Below are 27,727 nucleotides of genomic sequence, written 5' to 3'. Positions count from 1 at the left end.
ATAAATAAACCGGGGAATGTTAGGAACTATAGGATAAATAAACGGGGTAATGTTTGGAACTATAGGATAAATAAACTGGGTAATGTTAGGAACTATAGGATAAATAAACGGGGTAATGTTTGGAACTATAGGATAAATAAACCGGGGAATGTGAGGAACTATAGGATAAATAAACCGGGGAATGTTAGGAACTATAGGATAAATAAACCGGGTAATGTTAGGAACTATGGGATAAATAAACCGGGGAATGTGAGGAACTATAGGATAAATAAACGGGGTAATGTGAGGAACTATAGGATAAATAAACCAGGGAATGTTAGGAACTATAGGATAAATAAACGGGATAATGTGAGGAACTATAGGATAAATAAACCAGGGAATGTTAGGAACTATAGGATAAATAAACCGGGGAATGTGAGGAACTATAGGATAAATAAACTGGGTAATGTTAGGAACTATAGGATAAATAAACCGGGGAATGTGAGGAACTATAGGATAAATAAACCGGGGAATGTGAGGAACTATAGGATAAATAAACTGGGTAATGTTAGGAACTATAGGATAAATAAACGGGGTAATGTGAGGAACTATAGGATAAATAAACCGGGGAATGTGAGGAACTATAGGATAAATAAACCGGGGAATGTGAGGAACTATAGGATAAATAAACCGGGGAATGTTAGGAACTATGGGATAAATAAACCGGGGAATGTGAGGAACTATAGGATAAATAAACGGGGGAATGTGAGGAACTATAGGATAAATAAACCGGGTAATGTTAGGAACTATGGGATAAATAAACCGGGGAATGTGAGGAACTATAGGATAAATAAACGGGGGAATGTGAGGAACTATAGGATAAATAAACCGGGGAATGTTAGGAACTATGGGATAAATAAACCGGGGAATGTGAGGAACTATAGGATAAATAAACCGGGTAATGTGAGGAACTATGGGATAAATAAACCGGGTAATGTGAGGAACTATGGGATAAATAAACCGGGTAATGTGAGGAACTATAGGATAAATAAACCGGGGAATGTGAGGAACTATAGGATAAATAAACCGGGGAATGTGAGGAACTATGGGATAAATAAACCGGGGAATGTTAGGAACTATAGGATAAATAAACGGGGTAATGTGAGGAACTATAGGATAAATAAACCGGGGAATGTTAGGAACTATAGGATAAATAAACCGGGGAATGTGAGGAACTATAGGATAAATAAACCGGGGAATGTGAGGAACTATAGGATAAATAAACCGGGGAATGTGAGGAACTATAGGATAAATAAACCGGGGAATGTGAGGAACTATAGGATAAATAAACCGGGGAATGTTAGGAACTATAGGATAAATAAACCGGGGAATGTTAGGAACTATAGGATAAATAAACGGGGTAATGTTAGGAACTATAGCATAAATAAACCGGGGAATGTGAGGAACTATAGGATAAATAAACCGGGGAATGTGAGGAACCATAGGATAAATAAACTGGGTAATGTTAGGAACTATGGGATAAATAAACCGGGGAATGTGAGGAACTATAGGATAAATAAACGGGGTAATGTGAGGAACTATAGGATAAATAAACCGGGGAATGTGAGGAACTATAGGATAAATAAACGGGGTAATGTGAGGAACTATAGGATAAATAAACCGGGGAATGTGAGGAACTATAGGATAAATAAACCGGGGAATGTTAGGAACTATAGGATAAATAAACCGGGGAATGTGAGGAACTATAGGATAAATAAACCGGGGAATGTGAGGAACTATAGGATAAATAAACCGGGGAATGTGAGGAACTATAGGATAAATAAACCGGGGAATGTGAGGAACTATAGGATAAATAAACCGGGGAATGTTAGGAACTATAGGATAAATAAACCGGGGAATGTTAGGAACTATAGGATAAATAAACGGGGTAATGTTAGGAACTATAGCATAAATAAACCGGGGAATGTGAGGAACTATAGGATAAATAAACCGGGGAATGTGAGGAACCATAGGATAAATAAACTGGGTAATGTTAGGAACTATGGGATAAATAAACCGGGGAATGTGAGGAACTATAGGATAAATAAACGGGGTAATGTGAGGAACTATAGGATAAATAAACCGGGGAATGTGAGGAACTATAGGATAAATAAACGGGGTAATGTGAGGAACTATAGGATAAATAAACCGGGGAATGTGAGGAACTATAGGATAAATAAACGGGGTAATGTTTGGAACTATAGGATAAATAAACCGGGGAATGTGAGGAACTATAGGATAAATAAACCGGGTAATGTGAGGAACTATGGGATAAATAAACCGGGGAATGTGAGGAACTATAGGATAAATAAACTGGGTAATGTTAGGAACTATAGGATAAATAAACGGGGTAATGTTTGGAACTATAGGATAAATAAACCGGGGAATGTGAGGAACTATAGGATAAATAAACCGGGTAATGTTAGGAACTATGGGATAAATAAACCGGGGAATGTGAGGAACCATAGGATAAATAAACGGGGTAATGTAGGAACTATAGGATAAATAAACGGGGTAATGTTAGGAACTATAGGATAAATAAACCGGGGAATGTTAGGAACTATAGGATAAATAAACTGGGTAATGTTAGGAACTATAGGATAAATAAACGGGGTAATGTTTGGAACTATAGGATAAATAAACCGGGGAATGTGAGGAACTATAGGATAAATAAACCGGGGAATGTTAGGAACTATAGGATAAATAAACCGGGTAATGTTAGGAACTATGGGATAAATAAACCGGGGAATGTGAGGAACTATAGGATAAATAAACGGGGTAATGTGAGGAACTATAGGATAAATAAACCAGGGAATGTTAGGAACTATAGGATAAATAAACCGGGGAATGTGAGGAACTATAGGATAAATAAACCGGGGAATGTGAGGAACTATAGGATAAATAAACTGGGTAATGTTAGGAACTATAGGATAAATAAACGGGGTAATGTGAGGAACTATAGGATAAATAAACTGGGGAATGTGAGGAACTATAGGATAAATAAACCGGGGAATGTGAGGAACTATAGGATAAATAAACTGGGTAATGTTAGGAACTATGGGATAAATAAACCGGGGAATGTGAGGAACTATAGGATAAATAAACGGGGTAATGTGAGGAACTATGGGATAAATAAACCGGGGAATGTGAGGAACTATAGGATAAATAAACGGGGTAATGTTTGGAACTATAGGATAAATAAACCGGGGAATGTGAGGAACTATAGGATAAATAAACCGGGTAATGTTAGGAAATATAGGATAAATAAACCGGGTAATGTGAGGAACTATGGGATAAATAAACCGGGGAATGTGAGGAACTATAGGATAAATAAACTGGGTAATGTTAGGAACTATAGGATAAATAAACGGGGTAATGTGAGGAACTATAGGATAAATAAACCGGGGAATGTGAGGAACTATAGGATAAATAAACCGGGGAATGTGAGGAACTATAGGATAAATAAACCGGGGAATGTTAGGAACTATGGGATAAATAAACCGGGGAATGTGAGGAACTATAGGATAAATAAACGGGGGAATGTGAGGAACTATAGGATAAATAAACCGGGTAATGTTAGGAACTATGGGATAAATAAACCGGGGAATGTGAGGAACTATAGGATAAATAAACGGGGGAATGTGAGGAACTATAGGATAAATAAACCGGGGAATGTTAGGAACTATGGGATAAATAAACCGGGGAATGTGAGGAACTATAGGATAAATAAACGGGGTAATGTGAGGAACTATGGGATAAATAAACCGGGGAATGTGAGGAACTATGGGATAAATAAACCGGGTAATGTGAGGAACTATAGGATAAATAAACCGGGGAATGTGAGGAACTATAGGATAAATAAACCGGGGAATGTGAGGAACTATAGGATAAATAAACTGGGTAATGTTAGGAACTATAGGATAAATAAACGGGGTAATGTGAGGAACTATAGGATAAATAAACCGGGGAATGTGAGGAACTATAGGATAAATAAACCGGGGAATGTTAGGAACTATGGGATAAATAAACCGGGTAATGTTAGGAACTATAGGATAAATAAACCGGGGAATGTGAGGAACTATAGGATAAATAAACCGGGGAATGTGAGGAACTATAGGATAAATAAACCGGGGAATGTTAGGAACTATGGGATAAATAAACCGGGTAATGTTAGGAACTATAGGATAAATAAACCGGGGAATGTGAGGAACTATAGGATAAATAAACCGGGGAATGTGAGGAACTATAGGATAAATAAACCGGGGAATGTGAGGAACTATAGGATAAATAAACGGGGTAATGTGAGGAACTATAGGATAAATAAACCGGGTAATGTTAGGTACTATAGGATAAATAAACCGGGGAATGTTAGGAACTATAGGATAAATAAACCGGGGAATGTGAGGAACTATAGGATAAATAAACCGGGGAATGTGAGGAACTATAGGATAAATAAACCGGGGAATGTTAGGAACTATAGGATAAATAAACCGGGGAATGTTAGGAACTATAGGATAAATAAACCGGGGAATGTGAGGAACTATAGGATAAATAAACCGGGGAATGTGAGGAACTATAGGATAAATAAACCGGGGAATGTGAGGAACTATAGGATAAATAAACCGGGGAATGTTAGGAACTATAGGATAAATAAACGGGGTAATGTGAGGAACTATAGGATAAATAAACCGGGGAATGTGAGGAACTATAGGATAAATAAACCGGGGAATGTGAGGAACTATAGGATAAATAAACTGGGTAATGTTAGGAACTATAGGATAAATAAACTGGGTAATGTTAGGAACTATAGGATAAATAAACCGGGGAATGTGAGGAACTATAGGATAAATAAACGGGGTAATGTGAGGAACTATAGGATAAATAAACCAGGTAATGTGAGGAACTATAGGATAAATAAACCGGGGAATGTTCGGAACTATAGGATAAATAAACCGGGGAATGTGAGGAACTATAGGATAAATAAACCGGGTAATGTTAGGAACTATAGGATAAATAAACCGGGGAATGTGAGGAACTATAGGATAAATAAACCGGGGAATGTGAGGAACTATAGGATAAATAAACCGGGGAATGTGAGGAACTATAGGATAAATAAACCGGGGAATGTGAGGAACTATAGGATAAATAAACCGGGGAATGTGAGGAACTATAGGATAAATAAACCGGGGAATGTGAGGAACTATAGGATAAATAAACCGGGGAATGTGAGGAACTATAGGATAAATAAACCGGGGAATGTGAGGAACTATGGGATAAATAAACCGGGGAATGTTAGGAACTATAGGATAAATAAACCGGGGAATGTGAGGAACTATAGGATAAATAAACCGGGGAATGTGAGGAACTATAGGATAAATAAACCGGGGAATGTGAGGAACTATAGGATAAATAAACCGGGGAATGTGAGGAACTATGGGATAAATAAACCGGGGAATGTTAGGAACTATAGGATAAATAAACCGGGGAATGTGAGGAACTATAGGATAAATAAACCGGGGAATGTGAGGAACTATAGGATAAATAAACCGGGGAATGTTAGGAACTATAGGATAAATAAACCGGGGAATGTGAGGAACTATAGGATAAATAAACTGGGTAATGTTAGGAACTATAGGATAAATAAACCGGGGAATGTGAGGAACTATAGGATAAATAAACCGGGGAATGTGAGGAACTATGGGATAAATAAACCGGGGAATGTTAGGAACTATAGGATAAATAAACGGGGTAATGTGAGGAACTATAGGATAAATAAACCGGGGAATGTGAGGAACTATAGGATAAATAAACCGGGGAATGTGAGGAACTATAGGATAAATAAACCGGGGAATGTTAGGAACTATAGGATAAATAAACCGGGGAATGTTAGGAACTATAGGATAAATAAACGGGGTAATGTTAGGAACTATAGGATAAATAAACCGGGGAATGTGAGGAACTATAGGATAAATAAACCGGGGAATGTGAGGAACTATAGGATAAATAAACTGGGTAATGTTAGGAACTATGGGATAAATAAACCGGGGAATGTGAGGAACTATAGGATAAATAAACGGGGTAATGTGAGGAACTATAGGATAAATAAACCGGGGAATGTGAGGAACTATAGGATAAATAAACGGGGTAATGTTAGGAACTATGGGATAAATAAACCGGGGAATGTGAGGAACTATAGGATAAATAAACTGGGTAATGTTAGGAACTATAGGATAAATAAACCGGGGAATGTGAGGAACTATAGGATAAATAAACGGGGTAATGTTAGGAACTATGGGATAAATAAACCGGGGAATGTGAGGAACTATAGGATAAATAAACTGGGTAATGTTAGGAACTATAGGATAAATAAACCGGGGAATGTGAGGAACTATAGGATAAATAAACCGGGGAATGTTAGGAAATATAGGATAAATAAACCGGGGAATGTTTGGAACTATAGGATAAATAAACCGGGGAATGTGAGGAACTATAGGATAAATAAACCGGGTAATGTTAGGAAATATAGGATAAATAAACCGGGTAATGTGAGGAACTATGGGATAAATAAACCGGGGAATGTGAGGAACTATAGGATAAATAAACTGGGTAATGTTAGGAACTATAGGATAAATAAACCGGGGAATGTGAGGAACTATAGGATAAATAAACCGGGGAATGTTAGGAACTATAGGATAAATAAACCGGGTAATGTTAGGAACTATGGGATAAATAAACCGGGGAATGTGAGGAACTATAGGATAAATAAACGGGGTAATGTGAGGAACTATAGGATAAATAAACCAGGGAATGTTAGGAACTATAGGATAAATAAACGGGGTAATGTGAGGAACTATAGGATAAATAAACCAGGGAATGTTAGGAACTATAGGATAAATAAACCGGGGAATGTGAGGAACTATAGGATAAATAAACTGGGTAATGTTAGGAACTATAGGATAAATAAACCGGGGAATGTGAGGAACTATAGGATAAATAAACCGGGGAATGTGAGGAACTATAGGATAAATAAACTGGGTAATGTTAGGAACTATAGGATAAATAAACGGGGTAATGTGAGGAACTATAGGATAAATAAACCGGGGAATGTGAGGAACTATAGGATAAATAAACCGGGGAATGTGAGGAACTATAGGATAAATAAACCGGGGAATGTTAGGAACTATGGGATAAATAAACCGGGGAATGTGAGGAACTATAGGATAAATAAACGGGGGAATGTGAGGAACTATAGGATAAATAAACCGGGTAATGTTGGGAACTATGGGATAAATAAACCGGGGAATGTGAGGAACTATAGGATAAATAAACGGGGGAATGTGAGGAACTATAGGATAAATAAACCGGGGAATGTTAGGAACTATGGGATAAATAAACCGGGGAATGTGAGGAACTATAGGATAAATAAACGGGGTAATGTGAGGAACTATGGGATAAATAAACCGGGGAATGTTAGGAACTATAGGATAAATAAACCGGGGAATGTGAGGAACTATAGGATAAATAAACCGGGGAATGTGAGGAACTATAGGATAAATAAACTGGGGAATGTGAGGAACTATAGGATAAATAAACGGGGTAATGTGAGGAACTATAGGATAAATAAACCGGGGAATGTGAGGAACTATAGGATAAATAAACCGGGGAATGTTAGGAACTATGGGATAAATAAACCGGGTAATGTTAGGAACTATAGGATAAATAAACCGGGGAATGTGAGGAACTATAGGATAAATAAACCGGGGAATGTGAGGAACTATAGGATAAATAAACCGGGGAATGTGAGGAACTATAGGATAAATAAACTGGGTAATGTTAGGAACTATAGGATAAATAAACGGGGTAATGTGAGGAACTATAGGATAAATAAACTGGGTAATGTTAGGTACTATAGGATAAATAAACCGGGGAATGTTAGGAACTATAGGATAAATAAACCGGGGAATGTGAGGAACTATAGGATAAATAAACCGGGGAATGTGAGGAACTATAGGATAAATAAACCGGGGAATGTTAGGAACTATAGGAAAAATAAACCGGGGAATGTTAGGAACTATAGGATAAATAAACTGGGTAATGTTAGGAACTATAGGATAAATAAACCGGGGAATGTGAGGAACTATAGGATAAATAAACCGGGGAATGTGAGGAACTATAGGATAAATAAACCGGGGAATGTGAGGAACTATAGGATAAATAAACCGGGGAATGTGAGGAACTATAGGATAAATAAACCGGGGAATGTGAGGAACTATAGGATAAATAAACTGGGGAATGTTAGGAACTATAGGATAAATAAACTGGGGAATGTGAGGAACTATAGGATAAATAAACTGGGTAATGTGAGGAACTATAGGATAAATAAACCGGGGAATGTGAGGAACTATAGGATAAATAAACAGGGGAATGTGAGGAACTATAGGATAAATAAACCGGGGAATGTGAGGAACTATAGGATAAATAAACAGGGGAATGTGAGGAACTATAGGATAAATAAACTGGGTAATGTTAGGAACTATAGGATAAATAAACCGGGGAATGTGAGGAACTATAGGATAAATAAACAGGGGAATGTGAGGAACTATAGGATAAATAAACCGGGTAATGTTAGGAACTATAGGATAAATAAACCGGGGAATGTTAGGAACTATAGGATAAATAAACCGGGGAATGTGAGGAACTATAGGATAAATAAACAGGGGAATGTGAGGAAGTATAGGATAAATAAACCGGGGAATGTGAGGAACTATAGGATCAATAAACCGGGGAATGTGAGGAACTATAGGATAAATAAACCGGGGAATGTTAGGAACTACAGGATAAATAAACCGGGTAATGTGAGGAACTATAGGATAAATAAACCGGGGAATGTTAGGAACTATAGGATAAATAAACTGGGGAATGTGAGGAACTATAGGATAAATGAACCGGGTAATGTGAGGAACTAGAGGATAAATAAACCGGGGAATGTGAGGAACTATGGGATAAATAAACCGGGGAATGTTAGGAACTATAGGATAAATAAACCGGGGAATGTTAGGAACTATAGGATAAATAAACCGGGGAATGTGAGGAACTATAGGATAAATAAACCGGGGAATGTTAGGAACTATAGGATAAATAAACCGGGGAATGTGAGGAACTATAGGATAAATAAACCGGGGAATGTTAGGAACTATAGGATAAATAAACCGGGGAATGTTAGGAACTATAGGATAAATAAACCGGGGAATGTGAGGAACTATAGGATAAATAAACCGGGGAATGTTAGGAACTATAGGATAAATAAACCGGGGAATGTGAGGAACTATAGGATAAATAAACCGGGGAATGTTAGGAACTATAGGATAAATAAACCGGGGAATGTGAGGAACTATAGGATAAATAAACCGGGTAATGTTAGGAACTATAGGATAAATAAACCGGGGAATGTGAGGAACTATAGGATAAATAAACTGGGGAATGTTAGCAACTATAGGATAACTAAACCGGGGAATGTTAGGAACTATAGGATAAATAAACCGGGGAATGTTAGGAACTATAGGATAAATAAACGGGGTAATGTGAGGAACTATGGGATAAATAAACTGGGGAATGTTAGGAACTATAGGATAAATAAACTGGGGAATGTGAGGAACTATAGGATAAATAAACTGGGTAATGTGAGGAACTATAGGATAAATAAACCGGGGAATGTTAGGAACTATAGGATAAATAAATCGGGGAATGTTAGGAACTATAGGATAAATAAATCGGGGAATGTGAGGAACTATAGGATAAATAAACTGGGTAATGTCAGGAACTATAGGATAAATAAATCGGGGAATGTTAGGAACTATAGGATAAATAAACCGGGGAATGTGAGGAACTATAGGATAAATAAACAGGGGAATGTGAGGAACTATAGGATAAATAAACCGGGGAATGTGAGGAACTATAGCATAAATAAACCGGGGAATGTGAGGAACTATAGGATAAATAAACCGGGGAATGTGCGGAACTATAGGATAAATAAACCGGGGAATGTTAGGAACTATTGGATAAATAAACCGGGTAATGTTAGGAACTATAGGATAAATAAACCGGGTAATGTGAGGAACTATAGGATAAATAAACCGGGGAATGTGAGGAACTATAGGATAAATAAACCGGGTAATGTTAGGAACTATAGGATAAATAAACCGGGGAATGTGAGGAACTATAGGATAAATACACCGGGGAATGTGAGGAACTATAGGATAAATAAACCGGGTAATGTTAGGAACTATAGGATAAATAAACCGGGGAATGTGAGGAACTATAGGATAAATAAACCGGGGAATGTTAGGAACTATAGGATAAATAAACCGGGGAATGTGAGGAACTATAGGATAAATAAACCGGGGAATGTTTGGAACTATAGGATAAATAAACCGGGGAATGTTAGGAACTATAGGATAAATAAACCGGGGAATGTGAGGAACTATAGGATAAATAAACCGGGGAATGTTAGGAACTACAGGATAAATAAACCGGGGAATGTTAGGAACTATAGGATAAATAAACCGGGGAATGTGAGGAACTATAGGATAAATAAACCGGGGAATGTGAGGAACTGTAGGATAAATAAACCGGGGAATGTTAGGAACTATAGGATAAATAAACCGGGGAATGTTAGGAACTATAGGATAAATAAACCGGGTAATGTGAGGAACTATAGGATAAATAAACCGGGGAATGTGAGGAACTATAGGATAAATAAACCGGGGAATGTTAGGAACTATAGGATAAATAAACCGGGGAATGTTTGGAACTATAGGATAAATAAACCGGGGAATGTTAGGAACTATAGGATAAATACCGGGGAATGTTTGGAACTATAGGATAAATAAACCGGGGAATGTTAGGAACTATAGGATAAATAAACCGGGGAATGTGAGGAACTATAGGATAAATAAACCGGGGAATGTTTGGAACTATAGGATAAATAAACCGGGGAATGTTAGGAACTATAGGATAAATAAACCGGGGAATGTTTGGAACTATAGGATAAATAAACCGGGGAATGTTAGGAACTATAGGATAAATAAACCGGGGAATGTTTGGAACTATAGGATAAATAAACCGGGGAATGTTAGGAACTATAGGATAAATAAACCGGGGAATGTTAGGAACTATAGGATAAATAAACCGGGGAATGTTAGGAACTATAGGATAAATAAACCGGGGAATGTTTGGAACTATAGGATAAATAAACCGGGGAATGTTAGGAACTATAGGATAAATAAACCGGGGAATGTTAGGAACTATAGGATAAATAAACCGGGGAATGTTAGGAACTATAGGATAAATAAACCGGGTAATGTTAGGAACTATAGGATAAATAAACCGGGGAATGTTAGGAACTATAGTATAAATAAACCGGGGAATGTTTGGAACTATAGGATAAATAAACCGGGGAATGTGAGGAACTATAGGATAAATAAACCGGGGAATGTTAGGAACTATAGGATAAATAAACCGTGGAATGTTAGGAACTACAGGATAAATAAACCGGGGAATGTTAGGAACTACAGGATAAATAAACCGGGGAATGTTAGGAACTATAGGATAAATAAACCGGGGAATGTGAGGAACTATAGGATAAATAAACCGGGGAATGTTAGGAACTATAGGATAAATAAACCGGGGAATGTGAGGAACTATAGGATAAATAAACTGGGTAATGTGAGGAACTATAGGATAAATAAACCGGGGAATGTTAGGAACTATAGGATAAATAAACCGGGGAATGTGAGGAACTATAGGATAAATAAACTCAGGGCATGGATGGGTACATGGGACTGGGATGTTATAGCTATTACTGAAACATGGCTAAGGGAGGGGCAGGACTGGCAGCTCAATGTTCCAGGGTACAGATGCTATAGGAAAGATAGAGCAGGAGGTAAGAGAGGAGGGGGAGTTGCGTTCTTGATTAGGGAAAACATCACGGCAGTAGTGAGAGGGGATATATCCGAGGGTTCGCCCACTGAGTCCATATGGGTAGAACTGAAAAATAAGAAGGGAGAGATCACTTTGATAGGATTGTACTACAGACCCCCAAATAGTCAACGGGAAATTGAGGAGCAAATATGTAAGGAGATTACAGACAGCTGCAAGAAAAATAGGGTGGTAATAGTAGGGGACTTTAACTTTCCCAACATTGACTGGGACAGCCATAGCATTAGGGGCTTGGATGGAGAGAAATTTGTTGAGTGTATTCAGGAGGAATTTCTCATTCAGTATGTGGATGGCCCGACTAGAGAGGGGGCAAAACTTGACCTCCTCTTGGGAAATAAGGAAGGGCAGGTGACAGAAGTGTTAGTGAGGGATCACTTTGGGACCAGTGATCATAATTCCATTAGTTTTAAGATAGCTATGGAGAAGGATAGGTCTGGCCCAAAAGTTAAAATTCTAAATTGGGGAAAGGCCAATTTTGATGGTATTAGACAGGAACTTTCAGAAGTTGATTGGGAGAGTCTGTTGGCAGGCAAAGGGACGTCTGGTAAGTGGGAGGCTTTCAAAAGTGTGTTAACCAGGGTTCAGGGTAAGCACATTCCTTACAAAGTGAAGGGCAAGGCTGGTAGAAGTAGGGAACCTTGGATGACTCGGGAGATTGAGGCACTAGTCAAAAATAAGAAGGAGGCATATGACATGCATAGGCAGCTGGGATCAAGTGGATCCCTTGAAGAGTATAGAGATTGCCGGAGTAGAGTTAAGAGAGAAATCAGGAGGGCAAAAAGGGGATATGAGATTGCTTTGGCAGATCAGGCAAAGGTGAATCCAAAGAGCTTCTACAAATACATAAAGGGCAAAAGGGTAACTAGGGAGAGAGTAGGGCCTCTTAAGGATCAACAAGGTCATCTAAGTGCGGAACCACAAGAGATGGGTGAGATCCTGAATGAATATTTCACATCGGTATTTACGGTTGAGAAAGGCATGGATGTTAGGGAACTTGGGGAAATAAATAGTGATGTCTTGAGGAGTGTACATATTACAGAGAGGGAGGTGCTGGAAGTCTTAATGCGCATCAAGGTAGATAAATCTCCGGGACCTGATGAAATGTATCCCAGGACGTTATGGGAGGTTAGGGAGGAAATTGCGGGTCCCCTAGCAGAGATATTTGAATCATCCACCGCTACAGGTGAGGTGCCTGAAGATTGGAGGGTAGCAAATGTTGTGCCTTTGTTTAAGAAGGGCGGCAGGGAAAAGCCTGGGAACTACAGACCAGTGAGCCTGACATCTGTAGTGGGTAAGTTGTTAGAGGGTATTCTGAGGGACAGGATCTACAGGCATTTGGAGAGGCAGGGACTAATTAGAAACAGTCAGCATGGTTTTGTGAGAGGAAAATCATGTCTCACGAATTTGATTGAGTTTTTTGAAGGGGTAACCAAGAAGATAGATGAGGGCTGTGCAGTAGACGTGGTCTACATGGACTTCAGCAAAGCATTTGACAAGGTACCGCATGGTAGGTTGTTACATAAGGTTAAATCTCATGGGATCCAAGGTGAGGTAGCCAATTGGATACAAAATTGGCTTGACGACAGAAGACAGAGGGTGGTTGTCGAGGGTTGTTTTTCAAACTGGATGCCTGTGTCCAGCGGTGTGCCTCAGGGATCGGTGCTGGGTCCGCTGTTATTTGTTATTTATATTAATGATTTGGATGAGAATTTAGGAGGCATGGTTAGTAAGTTTGCAGATGACACCAAGATTGGTGGCATTGTGGACAGTGAAGAAGGTTATCTAGGATTGCAACGGGATCTTGATAAATTGGGCCAGTGGGCCGATGAATGGCAGATGGAGTTTAATTTAGATAAATGTGAGGTGATGCATTTTGGTAGATCGAATCGGGCCAGGACCTACTCCGTTAATGGTAGGGCGTTGGGGAGAGTTATAGAACAAAGAGATCTAGGAGTACAGATTCATAGCTCCTTGAAAGTGGAGTCACAGGTGGATAGGGTGGTGAAGAAGGCATTCAGCATGCTTGGTTTCATTGGTCAGAACATTGAATGCAGGAGTTGGGATGTCTTGTTGAAGTTGTACAGGGCATTGGTGAGGCCACACGTGGAGTACTGTGTACAGTTCTGGTCACCCTATTATAGAAAGGATATTATTAAACTAGAAAGAGTGCAGAAAAGATTTACTAGGATGCTACCGGGACTTGATGGTTTGACTTACAGGGAGAGGTTAGACAGACTGGGACTTTATTCCCTGGAGAGTAGGAGGTTAAGGGGTGATCTTATAGAAGTCTATAAAATAATGAGGGGCATAGATAAGGTCGATAGTCAAAATCTTTTCCCAAAGGTAGGGGAGTCTATAACGAGGGGGCACAGATTTAAGGTGAGAGGGGAGAGATACAAAAGGATCCAGAGGGGCAAATTTTTCACTCAAAGGGTGGTGAGTGTCTGGAACGAGCTGCCAGAGGCAGTAGGAGAGGCGGGTACAATTTTGTCTTTTAAAAAGCATTTGGACAGTTACATGGGGAAGATGGGTATCGAGGGATATGGGCCAAGTGCAGGCAATTGGGACTAGCTTAGTGGTATAAACTGGGCGACATGGACATGTTGGGCCGAAGGGCCTGTTTCCATGTTGTAACTTCTATGATTCTTTAAATAAACCGGGGAATGTGAGGAACTATAGGATAAATAAACCGGGTAATGTTAGGAACTATACGATAAATAAACCGGGTAATGTTAGGAACTATAGGATAAATAAACCGGGGAATGTGAGGAACTATAGGATAAATAAACTGGGAAATGTTAGGAACTATAGGATAAATAAACCGGGGAATGTGAGGAAATATAGGATAAATAAACCGGTTAATGTTAGGAACTATAGGATAAATAAACCGGGGAATGTGAGGAACTATAGGATAAATAAACCGGGGAATGTGAGGAACTATAGGATAAATAAACCGGGGAATGTTAGGAACTATAGGATAAATAAACCGGGGAATGTTAGGAACTATAGGATAAAAAACCGGGGAATGTTAGCAACTATAGGATAAATAAACCGGGGAAGGTTAGGATCTATAGGATAAATAAACCGGGGAATGTTAGGAACTATAGGATAAATAAACCGGGGAATGTGAGGAACTATGGGATAAATAAACTGGATAATGTGAGGAACTATAGGATAAATAAACCGGGGAATGTGAGGAACTATAGGATAAATAAACCGGGGAATGTGAGGAACTATAGGATAAATAAACCGGGGAATGTGAGGAACTATGGGATAAATAAACTGGGTAATGTGAGGAACTATAGGATAAATAAACCGGGGAATGTGAGGAACTATAGGATAAATAAACCGGGGAATGTGAGGAACTATAGGATAAATAAACCGGGGAATGTGAGGAACTATAGGATAAATAAACCGGGGAATGTGAGGAACTATAGGATAAATAAACCGGGGAATGTGAGGAACTATAGGATAAATAAACCGGGGAATGTGAGGAACTTTTGGATAAATAAACCGGGGAATGTGAGGAAATATAGGATAAATAAACCGGGGAATGTGAGGAACTATAGGATAAATAAACCGGGGAATGTGAGGAACTATAGGATAAATAAACCGGGGAATGTTAGGAACTATAGGATAAATAAACCGGGGAATGTTAGGAACTATAGGATAAATAAACCGGGGAATGTTAGGAACTATAGGATAAATAAACAGGGGAATGTTAGGAACTATGGATAAATAAACTGGGTAATGTGAGGAACTATAGGATAAATAAACCGGGGAATGTGAGGAACTATAGGATAAATAAACCAGGGAATGTTTGGAACTACAGGATAAATAAACCGGGGAATGTTAGGAACTATAGGATATATAAACCGGGGAATGTGAGGAACTATAGGATAAATAAACCGGGGAATGTTAGGAACTATAGGATAAATAAACCGGGGAATGTTAGGAACTATAGGATAAATAAACCGGGGAATGTGAGGAACTATAGGATAAATAAACCGGGGAATGTTAGGAACTATAGGATAAATAAACCGGGGAATGTGAGGAACTATAGGATAAATAAACCGGGGAATGTTTGGAACTATAGGATAAATAAACCGGGGAATGTTAGGAACTATAGGATAAATAAACCGGGGAATGTGAGGAACTATAGGATAAATAAACCGGGGAATGTTAGGAACTATAGGATAAATAAACCGGGGAATGTTAGGAACTATAGGATAAATAAACCGGGGAATGTTAGGAACTATAGGATAAATAAACCGGGGAATGTTAGGAACTATAGGATAAATAAACCGGGGAATGTTTGGAACTATAGGATAAATAAACCGGGGAATGTTAGGAACTATAGGATAAATAAACAGGGGAATGTTTGGAAGTATAGGATAAATAAACCGGGGAATGTTAGGAACTATAGGATAAATAAACCGGGGAATGTGAGGAACTATAGGATAAATAAACCGGGGAATGTTTGGAACTATAGGATAAATAAACCGGGGAATGTTAGGAACTATAGGATAAATAAACCGGGGAATGTTTGGAACTATAGGATAAATAAACCGGGGAATGTTAGGAACTATAGGATAAATAAACCGGGGAATGTTTGGAACTATAGGATAAATAAACCGGGGAATGTTAGGAACTATAGGATAAATAAACCGGGGAATGTTAGGAACTATAGGATAAATAAACCGGGGAATGTTAGGAACTATAGGATAAATAAACCGGGGAATGTTAGGAACTATAGGATAAATAAACCGGGGAATGTTAGGAACTATAGGATAAATAAACCGGGGAATGTTTGGAACTATAGGATAAATAAACCGGGGAATGTTAGGAACTACAGGATAAATAAACCGGGGAATGTTAGGAACTATAGGATAAATAAACCGGGGAATGTTAGGAACTACAGGATAAATAAACCGGGGAATGTTAGGAACTATAGGATAAATAAACCGGGGAATGTTTGGAACTATAGGATAAATAAACCGGGGAATGTTAGGAACTATAGGATAAATAAACCGGGGAATGTTTGGAACTATAGGATAAATAAACCGGGGAATGTTAGGAACTATAGGATAAATAAACCGGGGAATGTGAGGAACTATAGGATAAATAAACCGGGGAATGTTTGGAACTATAGGATAAATAAACCGGGGAATGTTAGGAACTATAGGATAAATAAACCGGGGAATGTTTGGAACTATAGGATAAATAAACCGGGGAATGTTAGGAACTATAGGATAAATAAACCGGGGAATGTTAGGAACTATAGGATAAATAAACCGGGGAATGTTAGGAACTATAGGATAAATAAACCGGGGAATGTTTGGAACTATAGGATAAATAAACCGGGGAATGTTAGGAACTATAGGATAAATAAACCGGGGAATGTTAGGAACTATAGGATAAATAAACCGGGGAATGTTAGGAACTATAGGATAAATAAACCGGGGAATGTTTGGAACTATAGGATAAATAAACCGGGGAATGTTAGGAACTATAGGATAAATAAACCGGGGAATGTTAGGAACTACAGGATAAATAAACCGGGGAATGTTAGGAACTATAGGATAAATAAACCGGGGAATGTTAGGAACTATAGGATAAATAAACCGGGGAATGTTAGGAACTATAGGATAAATAAACCGGGGAATGTTAGGAACTATAGGATAAATAAACCGGGTAATGTGAGGAACTATAGGATAAATAAACCGGGGAATGTTAGTTACTATAGGATAAATAAACCGGGGAATGTTAGGAACTATAGGATAAATAAACCGGGGAATGTTAGGAACTACAGGATAAATAAACCGGGGAATGTTAGGAACTACAGGATAAATAAACCGGGGAATGTTAGGAACTATAGGATAAATAAACTGGGTAATGTGAGGAACTATAGGATAAATAAACCGGGGAATGTTAGGAACTATAGGATAAATAAACCGGGGAATGTGAGGAACTATAGGATAAATAAACTCAGGGCATGGATGGGTACATGGGACTGGGATGTTATAGCTATTACTGAAACATGGCTAAGGGAGGGGCAGGACTGGCAGCTCAATGTTCCAGGGTACAGATGCTATAGGAAAGATAGAGCAGGAGGTAAGAGAGGAGGGGGAGTTGCGTTCTTGATTAGGGAGAACATCACGGCAGTAGTGAGAGGGGATATATCCGAGGGTTCGCCCACTGAGTCCATATGGGTAGAACTGAAAAATAAGAAGGGAGAGATCACTTTGATAGGATTGTACTACAGACCCCCAAATAGTCAACGGGAAATTGAGGAGCAAATATGTAAGGAGATTACAGACAGCTGCAAGAAAAATAGGGTGGTAATAGTAGGGGACTTTAACTTTCCCAACATTGACTGGGACAGCCATAGCATTAGGGGCTTGGATGGAGAGAAATTTGTTGAGTGTATTCAGGAGGAATTTCTCATTCAGTATGTGGATGGCCCGACTAGAGAGGGGGCAAAACTTGACCTCCTCTTGGGAAATAAGGAAGGGCAGGTGACAGAAGTGTTAGTGAGGGATCACTTTGGGACCAGTGATCATAATTCCATTAGTTTTAAGATAGCTATGGAGAAGGATAGGTCTGGCCCAAAAGTTAAAATTCTAAATTGGGGAAAGGCCAATTTTGATGGTATTAGACAGGAACTTTCAGAAGTTGATTGGGAGAGTCTGTTGGCAGGCAAAGGGACGTCTGGTAAGTGGGAGGCTTTCAAAAGTGTGTTAACCAGGGTTCAGTGTAAGCACATTCCTTACAAAGTGAAGGGCAAGGCTGGTAGAAGTAGGGAACCTTGGATGACTCGGGAGATTGAGGCACTAGTCAAAAATAAGAAGGAGGCATATGACATGCATAGGCAGCTGGGATCAAGTGGATCCCTTGAAGAGTATAGAGATTGCCGGAGTAGAGTTAAGAGAGAAATCAGGAGGGCAAAAAGGGGATATGAGATTGCTTTGGCAGATCAGGCAAAGGTGAATCCAAAGAGCTTCTACAAATACATAAAGGGCAAAAGGGTAACTAGGGAGAGAGTAGGGCCTCTTAAGGATCAACAAGGTCATCTAAGTGCGGAACCACAAGAGATGGGTGAGATCCTGAATGAATATTTCACATCGGTATTTACGGTTGAGAAAGGCATGGATGTTAGGGAACTTGGGGAAATAAATAGTGATGTCTTGAGGAGTGTACATATTACAGAGAGGGAGGTGCTGGAAGTCTTAATGCGCATCAAGGTAGATAAATCTCCGGGACCTGATGAAATGTATCCCAGGACGTTATGGGAGGTTAGGGAGGAAATTGCGGGTCCCCTAGCAGAGATATTTGAATCATCCACCGCTACAGGTGAGGTGCCTGAAGATTGGAGGGTAGCAAATGTTGTGCCTTTGTTTAAGAAGGGCGGCAGGGAAAAGCCTGGGAACTACAGACCAGTGAGCCTGACATCTGTAGTGGGTAAGTTGTTAGAGGGTATTCTGAGGGACAGGATCTACAGGCATTTGGAGAGGCAGGGACTAATTAGAAACAGTCAGCATGGTTTTGTGAGAGGAAAATCATGTCTCACGAATTTGATTGAGTTTTTTGAAGGGGTAACCAAGAAGATAGATGAGGGCTGTGCAGTAGACGTGGTCTACATGGACTTCAGCAAAGCATTTGACAAGGTACCGCATGGTAGGTTGTTACATAAGGTTAAATCTCATGGGATCCAAGGTGAGGTAGCCAATTGGATACAAAATTGGCTTGACGACAGAAGACAGAGGGTGGTTGTCGAGGGTTGTTTTTCAAACTGGATGCCTGTGTCCAGCGGTGTGCCTCAGGGATCGGTGCTGGGTCCGCTGTTATTTGTTATTTATATTAATGATTTGGATGAGAATTTAGGAGGCATGGTTAGTAAGTTTGCAGATGACACCAAGATTGGTGGCATTGTGGACAGTGAAGAAGGTTATCTAGGATTGCAACGGGATCTTGATAAATTGGGCCAGTGGGCCGATGAATGGCAGATGGAGTTTAATTTAGATAAATGTGAGGTGATGCATTTTGGTAGATCGAATCGGGCCAGGACCTACTCCGTTAATGGTAGGGCGTTGGGGAGAGTTATAGAACAAAGAGATCTAGGAGTACAGATTCATAGCTCCTTGAAAGTGGAGTCACAGGTGGATAGGGTGGTGAAGAAGGCATTCAGCATGCTTGGTTTCATTGGTCAGAACATTGAATGCAGGAGTTGGGATGTCTTGTTGAAGTTGTACAGGGCATTGGTGAGGCCACACGTGGAGTACTGTGTACAGTTCTGGTCACCCTATTATAGAAAGGATATTATTAAACTAGAAAGAGTGCAGAAAAGATTTACTAGGATGCTACCGGGACTTGATGGTTTGACTTACAGGGAGAGGTTAGACAGACTGGGACTTTATTCCCTGGAGAGTAGGAGGTTAAGGGGTGATCTTATAGAAGTCTATAAAATAATGAGGGGCATAGATAAGGTCGATAGTCAAAATCTTTTCCCAAAGGTAGGGGAGTCTATAACGAGGGGGCACAGATTTAAGGTGAGAGGGGAGAGATACAAAAGGATCCAGAGGGGCAAATTTTTCACTCAAAGGGTGGTGAGTGTCTGGAACGAGCTGCCAGAGGCAGTAGGAGAGGCGGGTACAATTTTGTCTTTTAAAAAGCATTTGGACAGTTACATGGGGAAGATGGGTATCGAGGGATATGGGCCAAGTGCAGGCAATTGGGACTAGCTTAGTGGTATAAACTGGGCGACATGGACATGTTGGGCCGAAGGGCCTGTTTCCATGTTGTAACTTCTATGATTCTTGAAATAAACCGGGGAATGTGAGGAACTATAGGATAAATAAACCGGGTAATGTTAGGAACTATACGATAAATAAACCGGGTAATGTTAGGAACTATAGGATAAATAAACCGGGGAATGTGAGGAACTATAGGATAAATAAACTGGGAAATGTTAGGAACTATAGGATAAATAAACCGGGGAATGTGAGGAAATATAGGATAAATAAACCGGTTAATGTTAGGAACTATAGGATAAATAAACCGGGGAATGTGAGGAACTATAGGATAAATAAACCGGGGAATGTGAGGAACTATAGGATAAATAAACCGGGGAATGTTAGGAACTATAGGATAAATAAACCGGGTAATGTTAGGAACTATAGGATAAATAAACCGGGGAATGTTAGGAACTATAGGATAAAAAACCGGGGAATGTTAGCAACTATAGGATAAATAAACCGGGGAAGGTTAGGATCTATAGGATAAATAAACCGGGGAATGTTAGGAACTATAGGATAAATAAACCGGGGAATGTGAGGAACTATGGGATAAATAAACCGGGGAATGTGAGGAACTATAGGATAAATAAACCGGGGAATGTGAGGAACTATAGGATAAATAAACCGGGGAATGTGAGGAACTATAGGATAAATAAACCGGGGAATGTGAGGAACTATAGGATAAATAAACCGGGGAATGTGAGGAACTATAGGATAAATAAACCGGGGAATGTGAGGAACTTTTGGATAAATAAACCGGGGAATGTGAGGAACTATAGGATAAATAAACCGGGGAATGTGAGGAACTATAGGATAAATAAACCGGGGAATGTGAGGAACTATAGGATAAATAAACCGGGGAATGTGAGGAACTATAGGATAAATAAACCGGGGAATGTTAGGAACTATAGGATAAATAAACCGGGGAATGTTAGGAACTATAGGATAAATAAACCGGGGAATGTTAGGAACTATAGGATAAATAAACCGGGGAATGTTAGGAACTATGGATAAATAAACTGGGTAATGTGAGGAACTATAGGATAAATAAACCGGGGAATGTGAGGAACTATAGGATAAATAAACCAGGGAATGTTTGGAACTACAGGATAAATAAACCGGGGAATGTTAGGAACTATAGGATATATAAACCGGGGAATGTGAGGAACTATAGGATAAATAAACCGGGGAATGTGAGGAACGATAGGATAAATAAACCGGGGAATGTTAGGAACTATAGGATAAATAAACCGGGGAATGTTAGGAACTATAGGATAAATAAACCGGGGAATGTTTGGAACTCTAGGATAAATAAACCGGGGAATGTTAGGAACTCTAGGATAAATAAACCGGGGAATGTTAGGAACTATAGGATAAATAAACCGGGGAATGTTTGGAACTCTAGGATAAATAAACCGGGGAATGTTAGGAACTCTAGGATAAATAAACCGGGGAATGTTAGGAACTATAGGATAAATAAACCGGGGAATGTGAGGAACGATAGGATAAATAAACCGGGGAATGTTAGGAACTCTAGGATAAATAAACCGGGGAATGTTAGGAACTATAGGATAAATAAACCGGGGAATGTGAGGAACTATAGGATAAATAAACCGGGGAATGTTAAGAACTATAGGATAAATAAACCGGGGAATGTTAGGAACTATAGGATAAATAAACCGGGGAATGTTAAGAACTATCGGATAAATAAACCGGGGAATGTGAGGAACTATAGGATAAATAAACCGGGGAATGTTAAGAACTATCGGATCAATAAACCGGGGAATGTGAGGAACTATAGGATAAATAAACCGGTGAATGTTAGGAACTATAGGATAAATAAACCGGGGAATGTGAGGAACTATAGGATAAATAAACCGGGGAATGTGAGGAACTATAGGATAAATAAACCGGGGAATGTTAAGAACTATCGGATCAATAAACCGGGGAATGTGAGGAACTATAGGATAAATAAACCGGGGAATGTGAGGAACTATAGGATAAATAAACCGGGGAATGTTAAGAACTATAGGATAAATAAACCGGGGAATGCGAGGAATTATAGGATAAATAAACCGGGGAATTCGAGGAACTATAGGATAAATAAACCGGGGAATGTGAGGAACTATAGGATAAATAAACCGGGGAATGTGAGGAACTATAGGATAAATAAACCGGGGAATGTTAAGAACTATAGGATAAATAAACCGGGGAATGTGAGGAACTATAGGATAAATAAACCGGGGAATGTGAGGAACTATAGGATAAATAAACCGGGGAATGTTAAGAACTATAGGATAAATAAACCGGGGAATGTGAGGAACTATAGGATAAATAAACCGGGGAATGTTAAGAACTATAGGATAAATAAACCGGGGAATGTGAGGAACTATAGGATAAATAAACCGGGGAATGTGAGGAACTATAGGATAAATAAACCGGGGAATGTGAGGAACTATAGGATAAATAAACCGGGGAATGTGAGGAACTATAGGATAAATAAACCGGGGAATGTGAGGAACTATAGGATAAATAAACCGGGGAATGTTACGAACTATAGGATAAATAAACCGGGGAATGTGAGGAACTATAGGATAAATAAACCGGGGAATGTGAGGAACTATAGGATAAATAAACCGGGGAATGTGAGGAACTATAGGATAAATAAACCGGGGAATGTTTGGAACTATAGGATAAATAAACCGGGGAATGTTAGGAACTATAGGATAAATAAACCGGGGAATGTGAGGAACTATAGGATAAATAAACCGGGGAATGTTAGGAAATATAGGATAAATAAACCGGGGAATGTTAGGAACTATAGGATAAATAAACCGGGGAATGTGAGGAACTATAGGATAAATAAACCGGGGAATGTGAGGAACTATAGGATAAATAAACCGGGGAATGTTAGGAACTATAGGATAAATAAACCGGGGAATGTTAGGAACTATAGGATAAATAAACCGGGGAATGTTAGGAACTATAGGTTAAATAAACCGGGGAATGTTAGGAACTATAGGATAAATAAACCGGGGAAGGTTTGGAACTATAGGATAAATAAACCGGGGAATGTTAGGAACTATAGGATAAATAAACCGGGGAATGTTTGGAACTATAGGATAAATAAACCGGGGAATGTTAGGAACTATAGGATAAATAAACCGGGGAATGTTTGGAACTATAGGATAAATAAACCGGGGAATGTGAGGAACTATAGGATAAATAAACCGGGGAATGTGAGGAACTATAGGATAAATAAACCGGGGAATGTTGAGAACTATAGGATAAATAAACCGGGGAATGTGAGGAACTATAGGATAAATAAACCGGGGAATGTGAGGAACTATAGGATAAATAAACCGGGGAATGTGAGGAACTGTAGGATAAATAAACCGGGGAATGTTAAGAACTGTAGGATAAATAAACCGGGGAATGTGAGGAACTATAGGATAAATAAACCGGGGAATGTTAAGAACTATAGGATAAATAAACCGGGGAATGTGAGGAACTATAGGATAAATAAACCGGGGAATGTGAGGAACTATAGGAGAAATAAACCGGGGAATGTGAGGAACTATAGGATAAATAAACCGGGGAATGTGAGGAATTATAGGATAAATAAACCGGGGAATGCGAGGAACTATAGGATAAATAAACCGGGGAATGTGAGGAACTACAGGATAAATAAACCGGGGAATGTTAGGAACTATAGGATAAATAAACCGGGGAATGTTTGGAACTATAGGATAAATAAACCGGGGAATGTTAGGAACTATAGGATAAATAAACCGGGGAATGTTAGGAACTATAGGATAAATAAACCGGGGAATGTTTGGAACTATAGGATAAATAAACCGGGGAATGTTAGGAACTATGGGATAAATAAACCGGGGAATGTGAGGAACTATAGGATAAATAAACCGGGGAATGTGAGGAACTATAGGATAAATAAACCGGGGAATGTTGAGAACTATAGGATAAATAAACCGGGGAATGTGAGGAACTATAGGATAAATAAACCGGGGAATGTGAGGAACTGTAGGATAAATAAACCGGGGAATGTGAGGAACTGTAGGATAAATAAACCGGGGAATGTTAAGAACTGTAGGATAAATAAACCGGGGAATGTGAGGAACTATAGGATAAATAAACCGGGGAATGTTACGAACTATAGGATAAATAAACCGGGGAATGTGAGGAACTATAGGATAAATAAACCGGGGAATGTGAGGAACTATAGGATAAATAAACCGGGGAATGTTAGGAACTATAGGATAAATAAACCGGGGAATGTGCGGAACTATAGGATAAATAAACCGGGGAATGTTAGGAACTATAGGATAAATAAACCGGGGAATGTTAGGAACTATAGGATAAATAAACCAGGGAATGTGACGAACTATAGGATAAATAAACCGGGGAATGTTAGGAACTATAGGATAAATAAACCGGGGAATGTGAGGAACTATAGGATAAATAAACCGGGGAATGTTTGGAACTATAGGATAAATAAACCGGGGAATGTTAGGAACTATAGGATAAATAAACCGGGGAATGTTAGGAACTATAGGATAAATAAACCGGGGAATGTGAGGAACTATAGGATAAATAAACCGGGGAATGTGAGGAACTATAGGATAAATAAACCGGGGAATGTGAGGAACTATAGGATAAATAAACCGGGGAATGTTAGGAACTATAGGATAAATAAACCGGGGAATGTTAGGAACTATAGGATAAATAAACCGGGGAATGTTAGGAACTATAGGATAAATAAACCGGGGAATGTGAGGAACTATAGGATAAATAAACCGGTGAATGTTAGGAACTATAGGATAAATAAACCGGGGAATGTTAGGAACTATAGGATAAATAAACCGGGGAATGTTAGGAACTATAGGATAAATAAACCGGGGAATGTGAGGAACTATAGGATAAATAAACCGGGGAATGTTAGGAACTATAGGATAAATAAACCGGGGAATGTGAGGAACTATAGGATAAATAAACCGGGGAATGTTTGGAACTATAGGATAAATAAACCGGGGAATGTTAGGAACTATAGGATAAATAAACCGGGGAATGTTAGGAACTATAGGATAAATAAACCGGGGAATGTTTGGAACTATAGGATAAATAAACCGGGGAATGTGAGGAACTATAGGATAAATAAACCGGGGAATGTTAGGAACTATAGGATAAATAAACCGGGGAATGTTAGGAACTATAGGATAAATAAACCGGGGAATGTTAGGAACTATAGGATAAATAAACCGGGGAATGTGAGGAACTATAGGATAAATAAACCGGGGAATGTTAGGAACTATAGGATAAATAAACCGGGGAATGTTAGGAACTATAGGATAAATAAACCGGGGAATGTGAGGAACTATAGGATAAATAAACCGGGGAATGTGAGGAACTATAGGATAAATAAACCGGGGAATGTTAGGAACTATAGGATAAATAAACCGGGGAATGTGAGGAACTATAGGATAAATAAACCGGGGAATGTTAGGAACTATAGGATAAATAAACCGGGGAATGTTAGGAACTATAGGATAAATAAACCGGGGAATGTTAGGAACTATAGGATAAATAAACCGGGGAATGTGAGGAACTATGTGGTAAATAAACCGGGGAATGTGAGGAACTATAGGATAAATAAACCGGGTAATGTGAGGAACTATTGGATAAATAAACTGGGGAATGTGAGGAACTATAGGATAAATAAACCGGGGAATGTTAGGAACTATGTGATAAACTACAACTTACAGCTTCAGTGAGCTTGGTCCGAAGGAAGTCTACATTTGCAAAAAAAATTGGTGAAGGGCATCTAAAGACCTTTACTCCTTCTGGCTCATAAATCTGTGGGAGAAACAAGTTGCATTGGTACATGTACAAACCCAGAGAGTGAAAACCAATAGTGTTGAATGAAGATCAAGTAATTTCCATACATTTACATAGTCTTTCCGGTTTCTGTAGATATCCGTTCCACTAATGTTCGCCAACACGGAACAATATGGGCTGAAATAAAGCACAATATACTGGTTAACCGCATGTACTGGTTTCTCATGATTACTGGTTACTTATGTGTACTGGTTATCCATGTACTCGTTCCTCATTTACTGCTTACTCACATGTACTGTTTATTCATGTACTGATCACTCACATGTACTGTTTATTCATGTACTGATCACTCACATGTATTGTTTATTCATGTATTGGTTACTCACGTGTACTGGTTAATTGAGTATGCTGGTTGCTAAAGTGTACTGATTAGTCACATGTACTAATTGTTCATGTGAAATGGTTGCGCATGAGTACTGGAGAACAAAAATATAATAAAGTCAGCACTGACCAAGTCTTGCATGACCAATCTTATTGAATTCTTTAAAGAATTAACAAAAAGAGTAGACTAGGGTAATGTAGTAGATGTAATATATTTGGATTCTCAAAGGGCCTTCGATAAGGTCATGCATTGTAGACTCATGACTAAGATCAGAGCATGTGGAGTCAGGGGACAGGTAACAGAATGGATAGCAAGCTGGCTACAAAACAGAAAACAGGGAGTAGGAATTAAGTGTAGCTGCACAGACTGGCAAAAGATGGGAAGTGGTGGAAACCGGATAAATAAACCGGGCAATGAACAGTATCAAATCTCCCCCTTAACCTTCTCTGCTCTAAGGAGAACAACCCCAGCTTCTCTTGGCTCGCCATGAAACTTAAGTCTTTTGTCCCTGGGATCATTCGAGTAAATCTCTCTGCACCCTCTCTAAGGCCTTCACATCTTTCCTAAAATGTGGTGCCCAGAATTGAACACAATACTCCAGCTGAGGCCTAACCAGTGTTTTATAAACTTTTAGCATAACTTCCTTGCTTTTGTACTCTAT

General features: G+C 39.1%; 1 protein-coding gene across 1 annotated transcript in view; it reads right to left on the bottom strand.

Moving 5' to 3' along the window:
• Window positions 1-27,727, bottom strand: part of LOC137307897 (chloride anion exchanger-like) — a gene marked incomplete at its 5' end in the record, with an annotated part of 78,548 nt that overhangs the window by 27,284 nt on the left and 23,537 nt on the right. The window contains 2 exons of the mRNA XM_067976945.1: window positions 26,610-26,702; window positions 26,792-26,861. Of these exons, the coding sequence (XP_067833046.1) occupies window positions 26,610-26,702; window positions 26,792-26,861 (163 nt within the window). The remainder of the gene's footprint in view (window positions 1-26,609; window positions 26,703-26,791; window positions 26,862-27,727) is intronic.

Source organism: Heptranchias perlo, unplaced genomic scaffold, assembly GCF_035084215.1.
Source record: "Heptranchias perlo isolate sHepPer1 unplaced genomic scaffold, sHepPer1.hap1 HAP1_SCAFFOLD_115, whole genome shotgun sequence".
NCBI lineage: Eukaryota > Metazoa > Chordata > Chondrichthyes > Hexanchiformes > Hexanchidae > Heptranchias > Heptranchias perlo.
Note: the sequence above shows the minus strand (reverse complement) of the source record. Positions and strands in the feature narration are given on the sequence as shown.